This window comes from Microtus oregoni, unplaced genomic scaffold, assembly GCF_018167655.1.
Source record: "Microtus oregoni isolate MIOR12 unplaced genomic scaffold, Mior012 000013F_ref0000133, whole genome shotgun sequence".
NCBI classification, from domain to species: domain Eukaryota; kingdom Metazoa; phylum Chordata; class Mammalia; order Rodentia; family Cricetidae; genus Microtus; species Microtus oregoni.
In genome coordinates this window covers 28899214-28924331 of record NW_024543072.1, presented here as the reverse complement: position 1 = coordinate 28924331, position 25118 = coordinate 28899214, and the positions used below count along the sequence as shown (strand labels likewise).

Sequence of the window (25118 nt, the reverse complement as noted above, 5' to 3'; positions counted from 1 at the left end):
TTTAGCTGATATTCTCCTATTTTTTTTGTTTATTTATTTTTTGTTTGTTTATTTAGTTAATACCAATAACTTCTTGGTGCTTTGGTTTTAGATATTACTCACTGTAATAAAAATGAGGATTTCCTTTTGGGCAAGTAAAAGGGACAAATCTTACCATGCAGTCCAGGTTGGCCTGGAACTCTTTGCATCCCAGGTTGGCATGCAACACTCCCCTCAGTGCCCCACCCCCAGACTCCTGATGCTGGGATTACAGGCACCATTCCACACACTTGGCTGCACTGAACAGTTTTCTCTTCTCTTCTGTCTCCTCATCCCCAGGTTTCTTCCCCTTGGCTTTCTGGCCAGGTTGTAATTTTTGATAAGATTAGTTAATGTTCAGTGTTGACATTATGATGACTGTGTGACATCAAAACATTTGAGGTGGCTAGGATAATAAACCTAATTATATTTTGTATTTTAAATTTTTGTTTTGTTTTGAGGTAAGGTCTTGTGTCAAGTCTGTTTGATCTGAAGGTCTATGTAGGTCAGCTTGGCCTTGGTTGTGTCACTGTGTAGTTCCGGCTGGTCTAGAACTGTGCAGTCCTTATGGAGGTCAGAGGACAAGATGCCAGAGTCAGTCCTTCCACTTGTGGGTCTCTGGATCAAGCTCCCATCATCATCCTAGGGACTGAACTCACATTGTCAGTATTGGCTTCAAGTACCTTTGCCCATCAAGTCATCTTGTTGGCCTTTAATCCTGTTTTGACAACAATGAGCCTTCTGGGTTTTTTGTTTGTTTGTTTGGTTGGTTTGGTTTGTTTTTCAAGATAGGTTTTCTCTTTGTAGCTTTGGAGCCTGTCCTGGGACTCACTCTGTAGATCACACTGGCCTCGAACTCACAGAGATCCACCTGCCTCTGCCTCCTGAGTGCTGGGATTAAAGGCGTGCGCCACCAACGCCCAGTAAGCCTCCTGTTTTGACAAGAGCTCATGAGCTGTACTTCTTGTTTAATGTCTGTTAATGACCCTGATGGTCTCAGTTTTCTCTGTAGTCAGCTGAAATTCCATGGGCCATTTTATTCTCCCCCCTGAAAATACATTCAGCAGTTTTTCTTCTTTTGCCATGCTGATGTAGAGCCCAGCTCACTCCTTGTTTGCAAGGATCTTCTGCCACCACCTGTGTGACTGTATGTGGCTGGAAAAACCAGCCTATGCTGCTGTCCTAAGAGATCAGGCAGCTGAGCCACGCGGCCTAGCAATCGTGCTCCATTGCTTTGCTTCACCGACTCGCTCACCTAGTGATTTTTCAGTCTCTTCCATCTTCAAGTCCACAGCACCCACCTCCCCTTCCTTCCCAGAGTGACTCTGCATTTTATTTCACTGATCAGGTGCAAGTCATACGGGTTTCCCATAGGCTGTCACCTCTGAGCATTGTGCACAACCCTCCATTACACCCGTCAGCTCCATCTCCTGCTTCTTGTCTACCCAGTCCTTGGTCCGCTAGATTCTTCTATCCCTTACCTACAGGAGAAGGATACATTTTCTTTCCTGTGCGGTGTCAGAAACCCTTTGGGGTCATTCCATCGGTGTTGCTATCATCTCTCTTAAGACAAGCTGGTGGGGGTTGCTGGAGAGATGGCTCAGCGTTAAGAACACTTGCTGCTCTTAGAGGACCGTGGTTTAGCTGACAACGCTGGGTGGCTCACAGCTGTCTCTAACTCCCCAGGCATTGTGCACTTACATATATGGAGGCATGTTTGTAAAATTTAAAAATATTTAAAAGCAAACAGGCGTTTGGCTTCCCTCATTTCCCTCACCTACCCTAGATCTTGGCTTCTCTTTTGACGGAATTTGGGTGTATTTTGTTTGTTTATCTCCAGTTCTTCTGCTCTTTCTGGAGGACTGGATTTGTTTTGCTCTTACCTCAAGCACTTCCCTGAAATAACTCTTGTCTATGTCTCCTTACTGTTTTTGGAGGGTCCTAACCCTTCTCATTCACTCACTCCTAGATGACATCATCTTTCTCATGGCTTTAAATACCAGCCACATGCCACTAACTTCCAAATTTATCCCTCCTTTATGTCACCTGCTTGCTGGCTTCTGTATTAGACTGTTAACAGGCTTTTTAACTGCACTGAATTCCTAAAACAAACTCCTGATCTTGTCTGTCTTACACAAACCTGGCCCTCCTATAGATTTCCCCTTTATGATAAATGGCCTGACTTTTTCTTTCTGTCTTGTACCATATCTAATTGTCAGCAAACACTGTTCTGTTTTCAAAGCATGTCCGCATTTGCCTCTTTCCCACCACAGCAGTTAGTGCTGTACTCTGGTCCAATCTGTGGTCATCTCTCACCTGGATTATTGCATTAGCTTCTAGATCTATCTCCTTGCTACTATTTATTAATTTATTTATAATGATTTATTTTGGGGACGCAGGTTAAACCAATGGCATCCTGCACACTTAGCAAGTGTTCTACCTCAGAGCTGTACTCCCAGCCCCTGCTTTATCTTATTCATATAACCGAGGCGGTGGCTCGGTTGATAAACTGCTTGAGGACCTAAGTTTGATTCCTAGAATTTATTTGTGTGTGTGTGTGTGTGTGTGTGTGTGTGTGTGTGTGTGGTACTGAGTGTTATGTTGAGTTTTGTTTTGTTTTAATTTTATTTTGTTTCTGAGTTAGGGTTTCACTGTGTAACAGCTCTGCTGTCCTGGAACTCTTTCTATAGACCAAATTGGCTTAGAAATCACAGAGATTCACCTGCTTCTGAGTCCTGGGTTTAAAGGTATGCACCACCATTTAGCATGGGCGTTTGTAATCCTAGATTGGGCAGGTGGGGACAGGCAGATCACTGCTGGGCTCAATGGCCAATCTATCTAGCTTGCTTGTGAGTTCCAGGCCAGTGAGAATATGGGTTTTCTTTAAAATATATTTTAAAATTTTTTATTGCTTGGTCCTCTTTTTAAAAATCATTTTATTTTATTTTTGTCTCTGACTTTCTCTAAGGTCGCCACAACTCTATCTTCCAATCCATTCACTGATGTTTCATTTCTATTATCATTTTTAAAATTTCAGAACCTTTTTCTTCTGCCCTCTGACTGCTGATCGCAGTATCTTGACCTTCTTAGCTCTTTGAAGATATTGGTGATTTTTTTAAAAAAATGTTTCTTTTCCGTTTTTAAGTTTGATTTTTCCCTGCAGGTTTATTTGTATCCTTTAACTTGTCTTGTTCTTGTGTATTTGGGTCTTTTTGCATGGTGATCCTGGATGTCCGATCTTAGCTGATAGTGGGGGTGTTAACTAGCCACTATTCTTTTTGAGGAGAAGCCTGGGATTACTTTTTAGTGGGGTCACTGTGGGGTGAGCTGGATGGATTATAAGTGGTTTGCATCTTTAGCTCCTTCTCTTTGGCTGCTGGAGGGACTGTCTTGTCATCTTCATACGTACAGGCTGCCAGCCTTCAAGGAGCCAATGGGAAACGTGCTGGGAAGGGCGTGTAAAGTGATTTTGTAGGATGGTCTCATCCTCGGCTGTGCGCAGTGCTCTCCAGTCAACACTGCCTTGCTGTTTACCCTTTTCGCAGAACTGGGTCAAGAGGAAGGAGGAAACTGGGAATCCAGTGCGTTCTGTCATTTCACCTTTATCCCACTGCCAGAAACACACTTCCAAGTTCTCTACTGAACCTGTCTGCCAGTCCGTGTCCCATGTCCTCCGACATTCCTGTTTCTTCGGTCTTCCTCTTTGTGGGTGGATACCTTTAAGTTTTTGAGTGTTTTCAGGGCTAAGGGTGTAGCCCTTAGCTCAGTTGGTAGAGTGCTTGCCCAGCATGTGTGAAGCAAAATCCCGGGTTCAAACTGGAGCACTCCATAAAAACTGGGTGTGTTGGCTAATGCTGGTAATCCCAGCACTGGGAATATAGGGGCAGGACCACCAGAGGTTCAAGGCTATCCTTGGCTATATAGCAAGTTCAAAGCCAGTGCTACATGAGATGTAGTCTCAAATCAGGTATATATTTGATGTTTATCCTGGTGTTTTAGTGGGGCTTCGGAAATGAATGTGTGTGTTGAATCTGCCACCTTTACTCAGAAGTCCCTAGTGGAGGTTTTTAGCACCACTTAAGGTACTCCGACTGAGCCAGGCAGTTCATTGGCCACACACTGAGAGCTAGTTTTGGTGCCTCTCAGAATTGTCCTGTCCTGATTTGTCATCCCCAAAAGCTGAGGGCGATAGTGGCTAATCTAGGCAGAGAACCGTGACTCTGAACTGATGAGAGCGTGGGTCTGTTTCATAAATAATTACTGCAGAAGGAAAGGAAACTTAGGACCCAATGTAAATAAATCAGTTTGTGGTTTCGAGGTGTGTGTTGGGAGCTTATGTCCGTGGAGCCAAGGCACGTATGCGCGCACGCACGCACGCACGCACACACGTACCATGCTTATGAGGTGTTATGGTTCTCTTTTATGTCTGATTATCACCAGCCAGGCCAGAGTGTTTTGTTTTTTTGTGTGTGTGTTTTAAAAATGCTAATCATTTCAGAAAGACAGGCAACTTGCCCTCTGTAGCACTAATTATACTCTTAGAGGTCCCATACTGGATCATCCTGCATTAAGATAAATTTAACACCTGGTGTAATTGTATTCAGTGTACATCTGACCATTTTTGTTGATATTATTACTCGTTTACTTTGGTGGGGATGCTATGGTTTGTGTTTGGAGGTTAGAGGATGCCTTTATAGAAGCTGGTACTAGCCTTCTGCTGTTTGGGATCAAACTAAGATTGTCAGGTTTGGTGGGGGACACTTTGACCCACAGGCCATCTCTCTGGCCCCATATTTGATGGTTTAATTGAACAAACATTTACTAGCTACTAGCTATCTGTCACGTGCTGATATATAGCCACAGGGTCATGTTAATAATGCATATTAGAAACAAAAAAAAGCATTTGATTCAATTGTTTTTAGCCTCTTATGAAACCCTGCACCAATTTAAAATCTTTTTACTAATAATGAGAACTACTGAAGGTCCCAGGAGAAAAGTCACTTCCCTCCACACATAAAGGCATCATATTTTTTGCCCAGAAGGGTTTTTTTTTTTGTTTTTTTTTTTTTGGTTTTTCGAGACAGGGTTTCTCTGTGGTTTTGGAGCCTGTCCTGGAACTAGCTCTTGTAGACCAGGCTGGTCTCGAACTCACAGAGATCCTCCTGCCTCTGCCTCCCGAGTGCTGGGATTAAAGGCGTGCGCCACCACTGCCCGGCTTGCCCAGAAAGGTTTAAAAAAATATTGTGTTCTCAAGTTACCTTAAAAAAAAAATATATATATATATATGTATATATATATATATATATTTGACACTAATAAATAATTCATAGTGTTTTAATACATGTTTCTTCTAGTTATCTGGTCAGGACAGACTTCAGTTTTGATGTGTTCTTAAAGCAATATTTACTTTATGTATAAAATAGCAGGATGAATGTCACTAGTATTCATGACTCTAGATGTCAGGATCAGCTCTACATTTAAAAAGTATCATGTATTGCTTTATAAAACAGTACATAAATTATTGAGTCTATAAAAGCATCTTTAAGTGATGTAAAGGAGTAATAAAATACATTTTTGAAACTTGGTAAGAATTTGCTCAAGGCAAAGTCAACAAAGACCTGGATATGCATACCACACACATGATAATAAACTCCCCAGGCACCTTACCACACAGGTGAAGAGAGCATGCTCAGTGGCCAGAAGCTCTGAATGTCCCCAGCTCCTCCTCTGCCTAATCACGCAAAGGTACAAAAGTTCACTCTCATACACCTAAGCTTGCTCAGTAGCACAGGAAGATTAAATCCAATTCAAAGGCTGAATGAATTAAATGAGATGATGCATATAAAAGCTCCTAGCAAACACATCCTCATTAAACACTGCTTATGATTAAAATTGTTATTATTAACATGCCCATATATAGGAACCTTGATTTTAGTCACATTTCTTAGACACTGATCCTTGCCAGTGTTGGAGAGTTCAACTGAGGTAGCTAATTTATTCTTTAGCACTTTGATTCTAATTTTCTCCTAATTCCCCTATTGATTCTGTCATTAAGCCCAGTGCTTTCTGTTGGTATAATTGTGCTGGGCGCTAGCCTGTCTAGACCCCAAGTTTACAAGGTCTTAGAATGGGAAGCAACCTGAACACCAGGGTCTAACATGATTTCAAGTCCCAGTCACTCACCGGATCAAGGGAAGCAGGTCGAGAAAGGCTGTTCTAGCCATGTCCACCTGGGCTCCAGACAGGAAGCCATCATGAAGAAAGTCGCCTGAGTTAGTCAGAATACCATGTAGCGCATAGAGGTCACAGAGGCGTTGGAGCACCCGCTGAATCTCTGGTTCGTTGCCTAGTTTCTCCACGGCTTCCTTAAAATTCCTCACAGTGATGTAGTAGCAGTGGGCCTATGAAGAGACAAAGATGCATAGGCCACCAACTCTCATTCCCAGCTCCACAGGTCATTCTGGAGGCTTGGCAAGATGTTTGGAGTAAGTGTGCCTTCTAGGGACTGGTGGCTATTTCTTGTCTGATGGAAGCTTTTTGGTGGTGTGAATATGCATATCTGTATATGTGTACTGGGGACGAGGTGGACTGTGAAACTGGGCCTTTGGATTCCTCATTTACGTGAGATATCTTTAAGAGCATTAGAAAATAGAAAGAAACGCCTGGGGCAGGTGGGAGAGCTGGCCCCGTGGTCATAAGGCCAGGAGAGCTGTCCCTCGCTCCCTTATGGGGAACCAACCCTCCAGCTGCCCAGGCCCAGACCCAGGGTTATGAGTTGGCCCGCCCCAACATCCACCCCATCTATGATGTGCTGGAACATATGAAAGATCTGACCCACAGACCCAAAGCTGCAGGCTCTCCACAACACAGAGCACTAACGGGTGTCCAGGAAGTGTCCTGGTGGGGGCCCGGCATCAAACACATAGTGAACCCAGGGGCCTCAAACCAGACCAATGACTCTTTGCAATGAACACTTGCAAGCAGAGATGTATGAACAAAGGGGTATACGTCATGACTTGTTGGATCACAACTGCACTGCAGCTTCCGTGACGAGATTTTTAATTTCTTCCGTATTTTTATTTTTCTCATTTTATTTTCTTCCTTTTTTTCTCTTGAATTTTATTTTATTGGGGGGTACGCAGGGGTTGAGGGGGGATGCAAACATGGGGAATGAATGGGATCAAGATATATGATGTGGAAAACAGAATAAAGAAATAAATGAAAAGCAGGAAGCTGAGAAGGAATAAATTGCCGTGTTTGGATATTTAGTTAGATTCCTCTTCTCAAAGCTCTTGGAAATGTTAGAAAGTGTGTCAGGAAGGTGCTTAATTATATTACAAACTGTAATGGTATTAAGTCTGAGAAAATTCAAATAAATATAAAGTGCAGCAATGCTAGGAAATTTCCCCAGTGTCAAGATCAAACCAGCTACGCTCCTGCTACCTGTAAGAGTTCCATCACTGATGTCAAGTGTTTGATTATGTCAGAATCACTAACTCTACAACAAAGAGTACCCAAAATGGACTTATTCATGGCTTAATCTTGAAAAATGCATTTAAGTGATTGTATTCCCTTTTGACATTAAAAAAAAAGAATTGTTGTTTACTACAGAAAACAACAACAAAAGACAGTAGAAAGACTATAGGAGGATTGAAGGCTAGCCTGGGGTACCTGGAGGGTGTCAGCCCCCCTCCCCCCCCTTTTCTCAAGAAAACAGCTACTTACTGTCTGCCATGTTAAGGCAGTGTGTGTGCACATGTGTGCACTGAGGAATGTATGTGTGAAATGTATACTAACGGGCATTGTAAGCAGTGCTGTTTTTCACTAGGCCATGGTGCCATGGAGGAGGAGGGCCGGACTCTGTGTTTCATAATCACTTAATAAAGAGTGGGGATCAGTAAGCAAGATGACCACTACTAACCTTAGCCATTTGAGCATCTTCCTTGGGCTCTCTCTCTCCTCACCCCAACAACTAAAGGATGACACTGGCCTCCGTGGGAGGCCGTCAGGTCCCCTATTGTTTGTTAAATGACTGGAATGTGGGGCTGCTGCAGGAGGAATCCCTTTATGAGGGAGGATGGCAAAGTTCTCCTAGTGCTTTCTTCCAGTGAGTTCTACCAGGGAGTGAGAGGCCAGCGGCAGGTCTCTTCCTGGAAACTTCCTGAGGATGGACATATCTGTGCCTCCATGGCGCATGGGAAATGAAGGTGTCTTGGCTCCATTATTTCACTCCTTCACCTTCGAAAGGATTCGGTTAGCCTCCTTTATGCTAACTGATGGAGTCTTGGATGGTGTGTTTAAAGTCAGGGCACTAAGGTTTAAAGACAGACAAATGGACACTGGGCAAGTGTGTCTCCTTTCCTGTGATCTGGCTAACCCTGTGGTTGGTAGGGGTCTCAGCACAGCGGGTTGAAGACTAAGTGGAACTCCGATGCCCAGAAGCGGAGGTCTGCAGGGTCCATGCCAGGCCCGGTTGCATGTGATTGAATGCTGGGTCGCCAGGTGCGCTTGTGCTCAGTCTGCCTGTCAGCCTGACCTAGGCGTGCCTCTCTGCAGGTACTTTTCAGGACTCCTGTTTTGAGAGAGCCCTTTTCAGGCCTGGACTTTGACAATGGGAATGAACACTTCCCTGTCTTCCAGTTGTTGGTAAGTGAGACATCTCAGCTGCCTCGGCTTCGGAGGCATTCTTACTGCTCCCCACCCCGTGACCTTGAGTCCTGTAACCTCTGCCCTGAATCTCTGCATCTCTCCGGTTTCACTGTGTCTCCACCATGCTCATGGTAGAGCCACCCTCAGGACGGACCAGACTGTCTCTGCTTTCTTCTGATTGGCTTCCGGCCCTTTCTTTCCCCTGCAGCATGCATGATTCTTCTAGAAACTCTGATTACTCCTTCCAAGCGTGGCACGTTCCCCCCTGCAAGGGAAGGAAGAACCAGCCATCCTACCAAGCTCCAGAAGGCCTAAGGCCTCAGGCCTCACCCCCCTCCTCCTGCTCTCCCTGCTCTGTCTGCCTCACCTTAGTTCAGCTCTCTTGCTTTGGCTTCCCAGCCAACTAGCCTTTCCTACCTGCTTTGATGATACCTGCGCTCTTTGCTGGGAAACCTCTCCCAAGCTGCCACAACTATCAGACCGCCAACTGCCGCTTGAAATCTCAGCCCATGTACCCCTTTCTTTTGGAGAATCTTTTGGGTTCTGCAGGGAGTGTAACCAGCAGCCATTTCCCATCCCATCCTCGTGCTTCCCCGATTATAGCTGTTTGTTGGTGACGTCTCTGCTGTTTAGTATCCAGTGCTGGTGAAGAGGCAAATATTTATCGACGGGTGGTGAAGTACGCACAAACACAAAAGAGAATGTAAATTGGATCAGACATCCTAGGACTGCCCGTGGGGCTAAGGGAAGACTCGAGCTGCTTTTCTCTCTGGGAGGAGCTATTTGAATGTCCTGAGTCAAATCCAGTAGCAATGCCTCATTAGATTTTCCTACAGGCTGCCAGCAAGATGCTTTGGAGTTAAGTCCTTTAATTAAAATTCTCTAGACTACAGCCTTGGATGCAAGATGATGGCAGTCTCTGAGGAGCAGGCGTGGGTAAGGATATGAACTTGAGTTTTCATAGCATGGTGGCCTACCTGGGAAACAGAACAAGCCCCTCACAGCTGACAGACATCTCACCTTAGCAGCCTGGACATGTATGGTAGCAGTCTGGTTCCAGGCGTCATGCTGGTCAACCCCAGATCTCATGAGGGTCTGTGTGTGGTGTGCTGCATCCTTTATGAGCCTGGGAACCAAAGAAAAGAGACTCAGTATCCTGAATGAACAGGAAAGAGAACTGATGGGCTGTTGGGGTCTCTCAAAAATGGAAATGATCCAACTGATGTCTTATATGCCATAAAGCTATAGACTCAGAAGCATCTCTTTAAGGGCGGGCATTCCCAATTTACAGTGGGAAAAACTGAGTCCCAGAAAGGTTAATTAACTTGCCCAGGATCACACAGCTAATAAGGAATAGGGCTAAGATTTTTTTTCTCCATTGAGACAGTATTGCTGTATAGCCTAGAGTGACCTAGAACTTTAAATCCTCCTGCTTTAGCCTCTGGGAGTTCTTAAGCCTTTGGATCTACTTCAGGCCATCCTGTTGATTGACTTCTTATGGCCAGAGCAAGGAGAATGTTTATTCTTCTAAGGCTAATCATGCTGCAAATTCCTACCTGAGGTACCTAGATACAAAAACAGAGACCCACCTCCTGACCTCTGAGCATTAACTTAACCGTTTGCCGTCATAATAACCTTTAGTCTGTTTTCTACAGTGTTTATCTGGCCTTTGGAATTTGGGCATAAAGCAAACTGTTTATTAAGCTACACCGAGTTTGCTTTGTCAGGGACTTGATAGGCAGATGGTACATTGAGTTCCAAGGCAGGAGATGCAGAATGGCCTTTTAATTCCCCAGCAGCCTGTTTTCCCTTCCCCAACCTTCCCAGCCCAGTGTGTCCTGTGTGTTTATCAGGCTAGCTTACAGATAGATCCTTGTTTCTAAACACACTACCTGGGATATTACAGGCATTTAAAAATATTATGGAATGAATAAGCAAATGTCTCAAGTTGCCTTTGATCCTAAGGAAGCTGCTACCTTCCTCGGGACACAGGTTGGAATGTTAGCTTTCTTGGTAAATGCTGGAAATGTTTTCTCCAGTCTCTGGCTTTCCATTTTGGGGCAGAGTTCAGAAAGTTCCCTTGTAGACAGTTAAATCTCTTCAGTGATGGTATCTGTATTTGGTTGGTTAGGGTGTGTCTCTTTTTCCAGTCTCTGGAATACTTAGTCATTTCTTTTTTTTTTTTTTTTTTTTTTTTGGTTTTTCGAGACAGGGTTTCTCTGTGGTTTTGGAGCCTGTCCTGGAACTAGCTCTTGTATAGTATTTGGTGATATTTGTTTTTTTGTTTTTTTTGTTTGTTTGTTTGTTTTTTCGAGACAGGGTTTCTCTGTGGCTTTGGAGCCTGTTCCAGAACTCCCTCTGTAGATCAGGCTGGCCTCAAACTCACAGAGATGCGCCTGTCTCTGCCTCCCGAATGCTGGGATTAAAGGCGTGCGCCACCACTGCCCAGCAGAATGTGCACATTCTTGGGTGGTTTGTTTATTTTTTTAGTTTTCCAAGACAAGGTTTCTCTATTTAACAGCTCTGACTGTTCTAGAACTCTCTCTATAGACCAGGCTGGACTAGAACTCACAGAGACCCACCTGCCTCTGCCTCTTGAGTGCTTCTTGAGTGCTGGAATTAAAGGCATGCACCACCACTGCCTAGCTGTTTTTTCATAGAATTCATGTTATGGGTTGGAGAGATGGCTCAACAATTAAGAGCACTGGCTGCTCTTCCTGAGGACCCAGGTTCAAGTCCCATCATCTGCACGGTAGCTAACAACTGTCTGTAACTCTAGTTCCAGGAGATTCAATGCCCACTTCTGGCATCCATGGGCACCTCTTATCTATGGTGCACAGATATACAGATAAGCAGTCAAACACATAAAATTAAAATCAATAATAAAAAATTAATGTTTTAAGCTAGGCATGGCAATGCACATGTTTAATTCTAGCACTGAGGAGGCAAGAGGCAGAGGCAGGTAGATCTCTATGAGTTTGAGGACAGCCCAGTCTACCCAGTGAGTTCCAGGCCAGCCATGACTACATAGTGAGACCCTTACTTAAGAAAGGAACAACAAATAATATATGTTCTTGGGCTGGAGAGATGGCTTAGCCATGAAAGGCTAGGCTCACAACCAAAGTATAATATATATTCTTTCTAAAAAAACCCCATGTATTTTCATGTATTTTGTACTTGTGTGTGTTTATGTGTACCATGTATGTGCAGGTACCCATGGAAGCTAGAAGAATGTCAGTTTCCCTGGTAACCAAACCTGAGTCCTCTGCAAGAACAGTAAGCTCTCTCTTAATGGTTGCACCATCTCTCTAGCTCTGAGTCCTTAGTTTTGATCATGTGCCTTGGACTTGACTAGACCCTGACTACAAACCAGTTCTATTCTGAGGTATAACTACACTTCTGAAAATTGCCTTTATGCTTTCTTTGTTTATTTAATGTGTATGATATATATGTGTGTGTGGCGTATATGTACATGTGTGTATGCATATGTTAGCAGGTACATGTGCTTGCATAGAGTCCAGAGGATGTCAGAAATCCTCCTCTATCAATCTGTGCCCTATTCCCCTGAGATAGGGTCTCTCAGTGTACTTGGATCCAGGCTGGCAGCCAGCAAGCCCCAGGGATCACCCTGTCTCTGTCCCACACAGCGTGGGCATTACTAGTATTTACAACTTGTGCCTGCCTGTTTTACAGGGGTGCAGATAGTAACTTGACTCTGAAAATTACTAGTAGATTGTGGGATAGTTCAGACTTAAAACACTACTTTACTTGATGGCACTGATTTGTACATCCGTTCATGGACAGTGATTTATGTATGAGCGCATTTGTTAGATTGGAACTCACCATAGGCACCTAAAGGTTTAAAGGCTTCCTCTCACTAGCCAGAGAGGGGATACATTTCTACCACCGTGACTGGGATAAAGAAATGGTGGTGGTTAATGGCTGAAGGGTAAGGTGTTCCTTCTTCTACACCCACAATCATAGGAGCTGGAGGTCTGGAGAGGCAGGGGATGGCGTGGTTGGTAAAGCACTGTCTGCTAGTGACCGTCCAGCTGTCCTTGCGTGGGAAGGAGCCCACCATGGGTGGGATGCTGACTTCTCCATACTGGCTTACCTGGTAGATACATGTGCCCAGGCTGTGGTATAGAGATCGGGGCAAAGGAAGTCAGCTGCTGTCTGGGCTGCACACCTGGCTGGCCCTGGTATGGCAAGATACATAACAGATGGAGGGAGAGGCTTCTGTGGTGTGGAGCCTGCGGACACCTGAACCTGCAGGTAGCTCTTCATCAGAAACCTGGGAGGTGAAGGTAGACACAGATGAGGCAGTGTGTGACTCTGGGGGACCCTCAGCCCAGCTCCCTCACTACCAGGGTCACACACATTCACGTTGTGCTCCAGTGGGGGGAGAACCAGGGGCTCCAGGCCTCTGCCCGACAGTCACTCTTCACCCACCCCGCACGTCTTCTGTAGGACCCTCAGTGAGATGTACCCAAAGTACTAGTTTCTTTAGCAGGTGACGGGAGCATGCAAAGCTGGGCTAGACTCCCTTAGATCCTAAACACAAGTCCTTTTGAGGTTTGTGCCAACAGACACTGTACTATTAGGATTGAGTGGGGACTTAGGATGTAAGTATAGTGTCTGTGGCCATCCAAAAACAGTCAGATACATGAAAGAGTACTGACATAAGGAAGAAGGAAAGTGACTCCAGGTTGCTTCTGTGTGCGACAATCCAGGGGTTACGAATTCTGTGCGCAGACAATCCTGGGCTCCCATTAGCTCTTCTGACACCACTGTGGGATGCTCTACAATTGTCTGCACTTCCCTAGGCTTCCATTTCTTCATGACAATGGGAATGATGTTTCTTGTCTAGCAGGGTGGGTGGGTAGAGCTGAATGAAATACTTGCAAATTGGTTGCCAAATGCCGGGTGCAGGTTACCTAATGCATGCTGTTGTATCATTTTTATAACTTGAAAAAGCAACCCTGGTAAACGCTATGTGTCATATTTGCCAGAGAGGTCCTTTTTTCTTGGATGCTCAAGCATCTACTCTGTTCAGTTGCCAGAGAATAAATGAGTATGAAAATGTCAGTCATCAGAGGCAGCTGGCAAGAAGCAGCCTATTTGGAGGAGGCTGGTGGGGCCTAACTGTCCCTCAGGGTACAGCCTGTTCTGTGTTTCCTCAATGAGCAAGGCGGAAAAGTGTCTGCCCTCAGGGAAATCCTGGTTTAACTAGGAAGCAGAACCAAAAAGCCAGGCAGTGGTGCCGCGCACCTTTAATCCTAGCATTCTGAAGGCAGAGGCAGGTGGATCTCTGTGAGTTTGAGGCCAGCCTGGTCTACAGAGGGAGTTCCAGGCCAGGCTCCAAAGCTACATAGAAAAAGCCTGTCTAACCCGGTCTTGAAAAACTGAGAAAAAAAAAAGAAAGCTAAGCAAAAAGTTGTGGACAATTATGGATTGTGATAGCTTCCAAAGGAAACATGTGGTTTTGAGTGGCAGGGGGCCAAGGAATGAAGAGTATGATCAGCGGAGGCAGGAGGACCTGTGAGCAGGTTGGTCAGGCAGCAGCTGGGTTATAAGGGCTGAAAGAACATAGTATATATTGTAGCATTTTCCTTCAAGTAGAGAGAAGCTAATAAACCATTTTAAACAGGACAAAGATGTAATTTTTCTCTAGGCTTTGAAGAGAGCCCCCTGTGCCTATGGAGAAGTGGGGACAGGAGAGAAGCAAGATCCCAGGCAGTAACCTGATGCTATTTTCTGGGTAAGACAGAGGGATGGCCTTGCTGGGGATAGAGGGGAATTTGGGGAAAGTGGATAGGCACACACTGAGATTTGGGCAGCCCTCAAATGGTACTTTTCCAAAGCTTACTTCTTCCATGGCATCAAATAGAAGCGTCCGTTAAAGCAGAAGCTCTGCCCAGGGTAGGGGCAGAGGTCTGGACAACTCTGGACTTTACCTGGCCACTTGCAGGTAGAGCACTGTGTTCTCGCCCTCATAGGTGCAAGAAGCTGTCACTTCAGTGACCAGTGTTGGCAGACCGCTCAGCTTCGAGTAGCCGTGACCACCGCAGGCCCTGCGACATATCTCTGTCCCCTGGGTACAGAAGTCTGAAATCATGGCCTTCATGCCAGTGCTCAGCGCATGGAGCTGCAAGAACAAAGCAGTGTAAGGGTCCTATAGGACCGTCCAGACTTGTCGCCTGGTACCTGCTGCATGCTGGCCACGGCCGATGCTGTGCTTAGCCCACTGCTTCTCAGGGTATCAGACAAAGCAAATAATCAGAGGTTATGGCTTGTGCAAAGTCACATAGTTAGTGTGACTGTGTGACTGTAAGAATGAAGGAAAACCTGTCCTAGCCAGTGTCTCCAGGATCTCCAGAAGAGGGGCCTTCCTGGATTGGGTCCACCATCCTACAAGAGTCATGGGAGCTAGCTAGCAGGCAGAAGTTTGGAAAGGTGGCCAAAGAAGGCATATATCTTCCCAGGTTGTAGGAGGGTGCCATGTTTCAACTGTCTATCCAAACTCCTATGTTGAAATCTGAATCCCAGAGCAATGGTGTCAGGAGGCAGACCTTTGGCATGGATGGGGTCATAGGGTGAAATCTTCATGAGGCATGTTAGTGGCTGCAATGGCTGGGATGTCTTCTCCAAAACTTCTGTTGAAGTACAGTTGAACAATTGCTACCTCTGAAAGCTTTCATTCCCCCCCCCCCATCTGTGTGTGTGTTGCGGGGGGTGCACAGTGCATTATGGATGTCAGAGGACAGCTAGCAGCAGCCAACTTGCCCTTTCTAGCATGGGAGTTCTAGGGATTGACATCAGGTCATCAGGCTTGGCAGCAAGCGCCTTTATCCATGAGCCATGTTGCTGGTCCTACAGTTGCCACCTTAACTGTTTTAAGAGGTGACTGGGCCATGAGGGATCCTGTGTCACGGATGAGTTCGGGCCCTTGTAGGACTGAGTTCCTTATTGTGGAAGCTGCTTTGCTATAAACCCGAGTCCCCTTTCTCAGTGCCTTCCCGCTCTTTCTCTTTTCGTATGATATCCTCTGCCGTGCTACCACACAGCAGGAAGGCCCTTACCAAACAGTAGCACCACGACAGAGGCTGGATATCACGAGAAGAGTGAGAAATCAGTTTCTGTTGTGCACAAGCCGCTGCCTTCATAGATGTTTGACAGAACAACTGGGCAGAAGTTGTCAGGCAGTGGCTTAGTTTAAGGTTTTGGTTCTTGAAAGCCCCCACCTGTCTTTCAGACCTTCACGTCTATGGGAGGAGGCCTCCTTTTCCCTTTCCATCTCAGTTTCCTTGCCAAATAAGAATGTAAATGGTGTATACTATGGAGAGGGTTAATGAAACAATGCTTTAAGAGCCCAGCACCTACACAGATGGAAGGCGTGTGAGTCACAGCCTCATCCTAGACTCTGGGAGTATTGAATCAACACATAGCTTGGACCATGGTGCCTTCTCTGGACCTGATATGATTTTGGGCTTTTGAAAGGCAAAGCAGAGCCTCTGACGTGTGTTATCTTTCCTGATTGAACACATGGATGGTTCCGTTATTTTGTGGTCAGTAAAATAAGTCAGGTTAGTCCAGGTCAAACAGTGCCATCAAATGGATTCAGTTGGCTTTGTCTGGGGTTGTTTTGGTTTCTCTCACTGGGGATTGTGGCTCGGTGCCCCCTACACTCACATTACTGCTAATCTTCTTGGAGTGCTTTAGGGGCCGGGTGTCTGTGGAGCTACACATCATGGTATATTTCATCCTGATGTCCTGGGGCATCGGGAGACAGAGGGCCTATAGGAGCCGGGCTGTAGCCACTTCCCAACAACTGGAACAGCATTAGCCACCCGCCAGGAGCAGGCTCTCAGCACACAGAATACCTCAGGCAGGAGGCTGAAGTCTCTTTCCAGAATGGCACTGTAGGCACCGTGGAAGAATTCTAAGAGGCTGGTGGCCACGAAATGAAAGGCGTAACTCATGGCAAGCTGGGGAAGGAGTTTCTGCTGCTGTGTCTGGTAGTCCAGGATTTTTGCCTCTGGCTCACTGAGGGGAAAAGAAGCAAAAGGTTTAGAATTTCACTCCAAGCCAGCTTTCCATATTCCTAATACTGTCAAAGCCGAAAGGAACATTGGACCATTGAAAGGCCAACATGAGGCTACTATGTTTTAAGCCCCACCCATCACCAACATTCACTCAATTTCCTCTAAAAATACCCTCAGCGTATACATCCAATATCTTATCTGAAAATCCGAGAGGTTCTGAACTCCAAGTCGTCTGGACGCAAAGGCCAGGTGAAGGGGTGTGGCCCTGCCCCACTGATGACTAGAGTTGGGAACCTTTCACTGCCCATGACCAGGTGCATGCTGCGTGACGAGAAATGCATTGAGCTTAAGAACTCTTAGGGTATGAACTTGGGCCCACAGATATGTAAGAAAGGAACTGTGTCTTCCCTGTCCGTTGCTGCGTCTTCAGCACCTGGGGCTACCTCCAGAATGTGGAGACCCGAGTCTTGGGACTGGGAGAGGGTGTGTGCATGGAAAGTCGGCTGAAGTTGGTGGGAACCTGGGATCTCCTCCTCACACAGCGAGCACTCATAGCCAGCCTCGGGACCCTTCTGCTGCCCAGACAGAGGCACTCTCAACTCTTGCTTCCAGTATTCAGTCCTCCAGGGAAGATGTGCCCCGCCTGGAATTCAAAAGCCCAGGCCTCATTCTGAGGCTGTTGCAAGTTTTAAAGGGCCTCTGAGATTCAAGCTTGCTACCCTTCTCACATTCCACCCTTTCCGCCACCCTGAAACTCTCTGCCCCTGTTACCTCTATTTTGCAGACATGGAAGCTCAGGGAGAAAGAAGTGTGTGATGCTCAGGTCTGCCTGGCATATAGTCCTCAGCGTGTTTATGGCAGGTTAGGGCCCTTCACGTCAAGTATGCTCAGACCTGGTGACTTCACTCTGCACAGGTCCGACATGAACCTGGGAGGGCCTCCTCAAGCCCAGGGCCAGTCAGTAGGGTGGGAACGGAAACCCCCCTTAGCCCCATTAGGCTATGACGTGCCCTGCCGCCGCTTCCTGTACTCAGTGCAGTATGTTGCATCTTGAGAGTGTGTGTCCATTTGGGACCTATCCCAAAAGACTTGTTTCCCTGGATTTAAATTCTTTCTGGAAATACATACGTATTCTCTCAGATGTCATATAGCAGCCCTTGCCGTTCTGGGTCATAGAATGGAGAGGATGGGAACCAGATGCAACAGACAATGAAAAGAAGGGGTCTAGACTTAGCCTTCTCACAACTAGGCACCGAGTTTGAGCCAGGCAACACAAGTTTAGTCACGTGCAGACTAGGGCAATTGGCTTTTACCAGACACAACTTGACAGCAACCAACCAGCCTTGACAATTGGCAGACACCAACTCACTAGCTAAGTCACAGCCATGCAGGACAAACTGGAACTCAGCAAAAGGCCCGAGTCACAGCAGGTGGCACAGGGTAGAAGACATGGTCACCCAGAGCCTGATGGGGCCACACACTGATAAGAGACTAACAGGTTAGACCAGCCAGTCTAGTGATGGAGTAGAGAGAACTAAAGACCCCACCTGGACTGCATGCATGTGTGTGTGTGCACATGTGTGTGATCTGCTCCAGCACCAGGGCGCTGGCAGAGGTGGTGTCCGTGTAGACACCGTGGGACTGAATGTCAGCCATCTCTGTCAGGATCAGCCTTCGGGTGCTCCTTGCCTAGGCCGAAGAGGGGACTGGTGGCGTATGACCGAGTAGCGCACAGCAATGACACACGACTTCTGGAGGCAGGGTAGGATTCCTTTTAACAGCAGCCACACCCGTGTCACCAACATGGCTAGATAATTGCTCTGTGGTGTTCCGAGCCTCCGGTAGGAACCATCTGGCAAGACCTGTGTGTAACAGAGACAGGTGCTGGGTTGGAGCCGAGGCTACCAGGCTGCACTTCCATGAGCCTCCATCCCTGCAGGCATCCCTCTTCTGCTCACCGAAAGCAGACCCCTTGTGCAGCATGATTGCCAACACCCCCAGAAACCCCCACCTTTTATACCTCAAAAGGTACAGGCTGGCTAACTGGGGACTTCTGCCAACACCTGGGCCATACCTGTTCTGCGATGGATTGTAGGGAAATAGCATGTTCACCCTCAGCTCCTCCCCTTCTGGGGATCTGCTCTGAAAACCATGTGGTAAGTATTTAAAACCATATTTAAGTGTCAGGAGTCTGAGGCTTAAAGTGACAAGATTTCCCCAACACTGTTGTGCTCCTAAGCTGGGTCTTATCCTTATCTCTACGACCCCTAAGCCTCTTTCTGGGGGAAAGGGCTTGGGGTCCAAACGCAGCTTTGCTGAGGCAAACCAGAGCCTGTGGCAGCTAGGCAAAGGGTAAGCGCCTAGGTGGTCTGGGGCCATAACCTTCCCAGGATCTAACCTCTGCAAAGCGACTCAGCATGTTCTCTCTGGGAACCCTCACGTGGTTCAGTCTCAGGAAGCCATTGTCTATGTGTTCCAAGCCCATCTTGGGCCCTATGTCCCCAACTGTGATTCCTAGAAGAGGGTAGAGATGAGAAGGCCTGTCAGTTGAGTGTATGCAGTATGCCAGACACACAGACACAGGCATTCACACACACACACACACACACACACGCACACACGCACACGCACACGCACAGGTACATACACACAGAAGCACACACACGCACACAGAGTATACACAGACACACACTAAGGTGCACATACAGGCATGCATAGAGACACATATAGTCACACACGCAGAGACACAAAGGCATACACACAGACACACAGGCACACAGACACACACCATGGTATTCAGGCTTCAGGTAAGGAAGCCGAAGTCAGGCAGATGCTAAATCTTGTACTAGTCAAACAGCCAGCTCATACTATATTAGCTCCGTCAATTGGATTCCTTCTAGCCAAGGGAGATATGTCCCAGCTTCTGTGCATCTCTCTTGGGGGATTCAGGAACAGGGAAAGTTGTTAGGAGCATCGTATGAGGGGTTCTTGAGGAAGCAGTAGAGCTTACCTGGCAGTGGGGTGTGATCCTGTAGGCTCCGGATGGGCACAATGAAGGCATGCATACCATGCTGGGCTCCTGAGCAGATCAACTGGGCAAAGACTATAGCATGGGTGACTGACCGTCCCACTGAGCAGAAAGATGAGAGGCCCATCACAGGAAGCTTATGTACCTTGTCTTGCCTCTGCTTCCTGGGCTTGGGGTTGCTGATAGACACCTTTGAGTTCTTAGAAAGTCACTGATGACAGAAAGAATTGCCACCAAAAAACTCAGCTAGAGTAAAACAGTGACTTGTCAAGGGAGTTCGAAATGAACAGACTTTTAAAAGAATTTTTGTACCCTTCCTACCACAACAGCTAATGAATCAGTCTGCTTGCTGTCAGTCAGCCCCATACTGAGTATAACCATCCCCTATCAAAACCCGGCTAGGGCCCAGCTCTTGGCTGAGGTCTCCTAGTTCTTGGAGGGCAGGTCTTATTTTCCAGATAGGGAAACTGTCACTGGCCTGGAGGAGGAGAGCTGGAATTCAAACCGCATCAGCCTGATCTTAAAGAAGGATTTCTTTCACCTGCAAATTTGATTTTGATCACCCAGTCATCTTTGTTTCCCTGGTTCCCTCCTCTTTCTTGCCTTGCTTTCGCCATTCTGTTCCCTGCCCTGCTTTAGTTGAATTCAAATAATTTGTTTATTCAATGCCCATACCAGGCATTCTCTCACTGGGTCTCCAGGGGCTACAGTGAAGTCATTAGAAACTATTTCTCAAAGGGGCCTTTGGCAGAACCCTGTCTTTGAGTTCACAGACGTTTGTGTGGCTGCTACCTTATAGCCACGTGATTGGAGCTTGCCCGAGTATGGAGTGGCAGGGGCAGGGAGGATGTTTAGCCACTAACTAGTACCAGGTCATGTGCTTTTGTAGGTGACAAGCTTATTTTAACTTGGGAGGCTAGAACATAGGATGTGTGGGGAGCTCTTGGGACAAGACTAGGTGGTGTGTATATGACTATCAGTATATTGTGTATATGCACACGTGTTGTCTTGGGAGGGCAATACATGTGTTCTATGCATGGGTGAGTGTCTGTGATGGGGCAGTGTGCATATTTTTGTGTACATGTTTCTAATAAAGGCAGTGTCTGTGTGTTGTGTACGTGTACAGATGTGTTTTTATGCTGTGTATCCACAAATGTCTGTCAGTGTGTGTTATGTACATACACATTCGGGGGTTTGTGTGTGTGGCATGTATATGCACAGGTGTGTCTGCATGAGCACAGTGTGTCTTGTGTACATGCATGTATGCGGAGGGGCATTATGTGTAAGTTTGCATCTACATGGTGTCTCTGTATGAGTTATGGTGTACATGATGGTAAGGGCAAAGTTTGTGTTGTGGGGCAGTGTGTGCTGTGTTTATCTGTGACTGTAGGGGGCAGTGTGTGTTTGTGTATGTTGTCTGCTTGCATAGTTCTCTGTGGGATAGTGTGTGTGCTGTGCGCCTCACACGTGTTGTGTGGGGCAGTGCATATGTGATATGTTCTTGGCCCTCATCACCCACAGGCTGAGTGCATTTCCTTATCTACTCAAAGTTCCCTTGGGACCTTCCGGTCACCTACTAAGTAAACTCTTCACATCCTACCTAGTTCAGTCGGTTTCAAGGTGACCAGCCTAGAACAGAAAATCAACCTGATGCCTGTTGGGCACCAATGTTAGTGCTATTCAGCCCCAGCTTTGTCTTCATGGTAGAGAGACAGGGAAGTAGGATGGAGGATACTCACAGTCCCCAGGCCACCACTTGGTGGCAGTCATTGTAGGGCTGTGTATCACAAACTCCTGGGTGGCAGCATCATAGGTGGCTTCAGTCTCCAGGCCCTTCAGGTATGACCCTTGGGATCAAGGGGGAGAGTTAGACACTTGGGCCAAAGTGGAGTACTCACTGGGGAGTAGCTCCTAGGTAGGCCTGGGTTCAGTGTGGGACAAGGTGAGCTCTGGACTGCAGCCCTTTCTCCCTTTTATCTGTGGACTGTGTGAGGACCCAGGACTGCAAACTGATGCTTCCAAAAGGAATGTCTTGCTCCTTTGGTAGCTCATGCAAAGTATGTGTACACATTAGAAAAAGGAACTCCTTCCTCGAGACCCGTGACTGCCATCTGCTGGGGTGTTTCCAAATTAACATGTATGTCTATGAACTATGAATGTCCCCCCCCCCCCCCCCCCCCCGCCCCGGAGTTGCGCAGTCTGAAGACTGCATGCAGCAGCTCTGGCTCACCATGTCCCAGCTCTGTCTGGGCATATGTTGCGATGATTTGGAAGTTTTTGCCGAGTTGGCCCCATTTAGCAATCTGCTCATCTGAACCCAGACTTCTGAGAGTGTTCATGGCAACACCATGCAAGTTTAAGTTGGTATATCCAGCAAGTGTTCTGTGGGGGAAGAGATGCTATAGATGAGTAGCCTGTTGGAAGATGGGTGCATAAACCTTCAAACTGGCTGGGGTGTAGGAGGGAAGGGGCATCTGGCACCCTAGGGTTCCAGTAAGTCCTCCTTTGCTGAGGGAAATGTCTTTTGGGCTTGGAGGTTGCAGGCAAGCCTCTCTGGTGGGTGGGGCTACCCTGGATGAGCACCTGTTAGCATAACTGCGTTCAGGACCGTCTTCTGACCAGCCCAGATGCCGGGCTAGCATCTCAAGGTGGAATGTCTTTTGAACTGCAGCCTCATAGAGCTGGTCTTGGCTCAGGAAGTAATGGTCCTTCAAGCTGAACACCGGGTCACTTTGGAGGATACTCTCTGCAACAGAGAGAACAGAGGACTTCAGTGGCTTGGATAAGGTTCCTGACACCTTCCGATTTTCCCCACCCACTTGCCTCATGGATTTGGGAAGGAAGTCAGCTGTCACTGACATTTAACAGCTGAAACAGGTGAGACCCCTGAGGAGAGAAATGTGCTTTGCCCACTATGCTCTGGTGGAATCAGAACCAGGATGTGAATCTTCTGGTGTCTGGTGTCAAGGACCAGTTTGCTACTTGAAAGAGAGACTAAGCTTATAGATGGAGCTCATTTGGTAGAATGGCTACCCAGAATGCATAGAGCCCCGGGTTTGAACCACACCACCAGTTCCCCAATACCACAGAAACCGGGCACGAGGGTCTATACCCTCAATCCCAGCATTTGGGAGGTGGAGGCAGGAAGACTGGAAGTTCTAGATCATCCTTGTCTACATAGCAGTGTGAGGCCATCCTGGGCTACACGTGGCCCTGTCTCAAAACAGCAAGCAACAACAGCAACAGCATTAGGAGTACAGAATTAGTTAACGGGCTGATCTAGAAAAAAAAAACATGTGGGTTCAAAGCCAGCTCTTGACCTCCCGCCTCTGCTTACCAACTTTCCTCCTCAGCATAGTGTTTTGGACGCCTCCGTCAAGGATGTTGGTGAGCCGATCCACGCTGAAAGATGGTGTGCGCCTTTCGCTGTCTATGTCAGGGTGCACTTGCCTGCTCCAGGTGTCCCCCAGTGATACTCGGTGCACCCGGCTCCCCATCCTGGATCTGCCTGGCATCTGCCTTGAGTCTCTGTTCTGAGCACTAGGAGGGGCCAAGAACCTGCGTGCAAAAGGCATTGTCCAGGGTTCGGGTCAGCCAGAGGCTGACTTGATTACCCGGTCACCACACTCGCACTCTGTCCTCATGGCTGCTGACTGTGGTCTACACGTTGCTCACAAGTGAATGCAGTTCACGTTGCTCTGTCTGCAGTAGCCAAGTTCAGGATGATTTGACCACAAAGCTCCTATTCTGTTCTCTGCGGCTTGTGTCTCTGCAATGCCTGGGACAGTCTTCATGAAAAGTCAGTGGGAACCAAGAGGAAGAGAACAGTCCTAGGAAGGTTGAGCGTGTGGCTACCACCAGAGGTGGCTGAGAGCTGGCTGGGGTCAGACACAAAGCACATACCCTGTTCATACTTTACTGTACTGGGAGGCTCACTGCAGGGACTCTGTGGTCCCACTCACCCTTATCTTTATTTCTGTGATACCCAATGAGCACTGTGGAATGGGGTCTGCTGGCATCTACTTGGGAGGCAGAGGAGATCAGAAGACCTACCTGGAGTTCAGAACATGTTTCTAGGATGGTCTGGGTAATTTAGTGAGACCATGCCTCAAAGTAGTAACAGAATAGTGGGAGAGTGTTTGCCTAGCCTACACAAGGCCCCGGATTCAGTTCCCATTACTGTAGATGAAAGAGGTGGAGGGGAAGAGGAGGAAGAAGGAAAGCTTGTGGAAGGAGGAAAGAGAGGGATAGAGCTTGCTCTCTTCCTGTGAAGTGTTCCTCTGGAGGCCCTGTAACCCCCACAGCCTAGGTGACCCCTGCCTCCTTCACACCAAACCCTTGGCCTTTTAGAAATCCCCGTTCTCCCACAGCGAGTCAACACTTAGACTCATCCCTTTACTTTCTTTGAGCACCCTAACTCCATGTGTTCCTTGCCATCTCTTTGGCCACTGCTCAGCCACCTCCACGTCTCGCCTGGCCTCAGTCTCTCTTATCGTGTTTTCTTTTCTTGCTTGTAAATGGGTCCTCAGTGTCCAGTTTGTAGAAAGGAGTCCTTGCACGACCACACACTTCCCACCAGCTAACTAGCCTGCCTGCTCTGCCACCTTAAAATCCCAACGTCCTCTTTTCCTGACCTTTGCCCTGCTATTCCCTCTGGTCAAGGCTCAGCTTCCCAGTGCCCTAGTGTGAGCTCCAGTCTCTTGTGACTGTACAATAACTCAACCCTCCCAACTGAGCATTCCTGTCAGAACTGGGCATCCCTCTGGAACACTCTTGCCCAAAGCAGTGAGGGCTAGGAAGGTGACATTGTGTCTCCCTGATCCCAGAGTGTGGCTGTCCACCTTCCCTGCTGGCTCTCATCTGCTTTCCTTTCCTTCCTCTCTTGAGCCTGAGAATACAGTAAGGGCCTAGTCATTTCTTAGCGAGGACAGGACTGAGGAAGGAGGTACCCTTGTCAGGCCACAGCTCAGGCAAGCTTCTGAAGTGGGGCTGTGGGGTACTGACGGATCTGGCAAGTACAGGGAGCTCTTTGTCTGCCTGCCTTCCTGTGAGGCTTCCTAGCTGCCTCTTCTTGCCTCTAGCTTATTTTTATTTTTTTTTCTATGTCAGATGTTCTTGCTGTTCCCCAACTGTCCAGCCTTCTGCCATGGCCAGCCTTCGCCAGGGCTCTCTGCCTCTGCCTGGACACCCTTTCCTCAGATGTCACTGTGACTTCCTCTGTCTCACCTCGGTTTCAGGCCTCAGTAAGGCTCCCTGTACCCCCTTTAGCAGCCCAAACTCTTGCCTGCATTGCTAATACCCCCTCCTTTCCCTAACAGTCTAACAGGTAGGACAAATAACTCATTGCATTTTTATTGCCATTGCCGGTTTCCCCCTGC

At 47.3% G+C, this 25118-nt stretch overlaps 1 protein-coding gene across 2 annotated transcripts in view; it reads right to left on the bottom strand.

The window, feature by feature from the left end:
• Acox2 (acyl-CoA oxidase 2) overlaps positions 1–25118 on the bottom strand; it is a 29863-nt gene that overhangs the window by 4548 nt on the left and 197 nt on the right. For both annotated transcript variants that reach the window (XM_041662698.1, XM_041662699.1), the window contains exons 2-13: positions 23078–23298; positions 22324–22486; positions 21971–22122; positions 21480–21587; positions 19723–19842; positions 19111–19226; positions 18402–18574; positions 16551–16713; positions 14625–14815; positions 12782–12961; positions 9688–9793; positions 6202–6419 (exon numbers count right to left, since the gene is read on the bottom strand). In XM_041662698.1, the coding sequence (XP_041518632.1) occupies positions 6202–6419; positions 9688–9793; positions 12782–12961; positions 14625–14815; positions 16551–16713; positions 18402–18574; positions 19111–19226; positions 19723–19842; positions 21480–21587; positions 21971–22122; positions 22324–22486; positions 23078–23255 (1868 nt within the window). In that variant the 5' untranslated portion in view covers positions 23256–23298. The remainder of the gene's footprint in view (positions 1–6201; positions 6420–9687; positions 9794–12781; positions 12962–14624; positions 14816–16550; positions 16714–18401; positions 18575–19110; positions 19227–19722; positions 19843–21479; positions 21588–21970; positions 22123–22323; positions 22487–23077; positions 23299–25118) is intronic.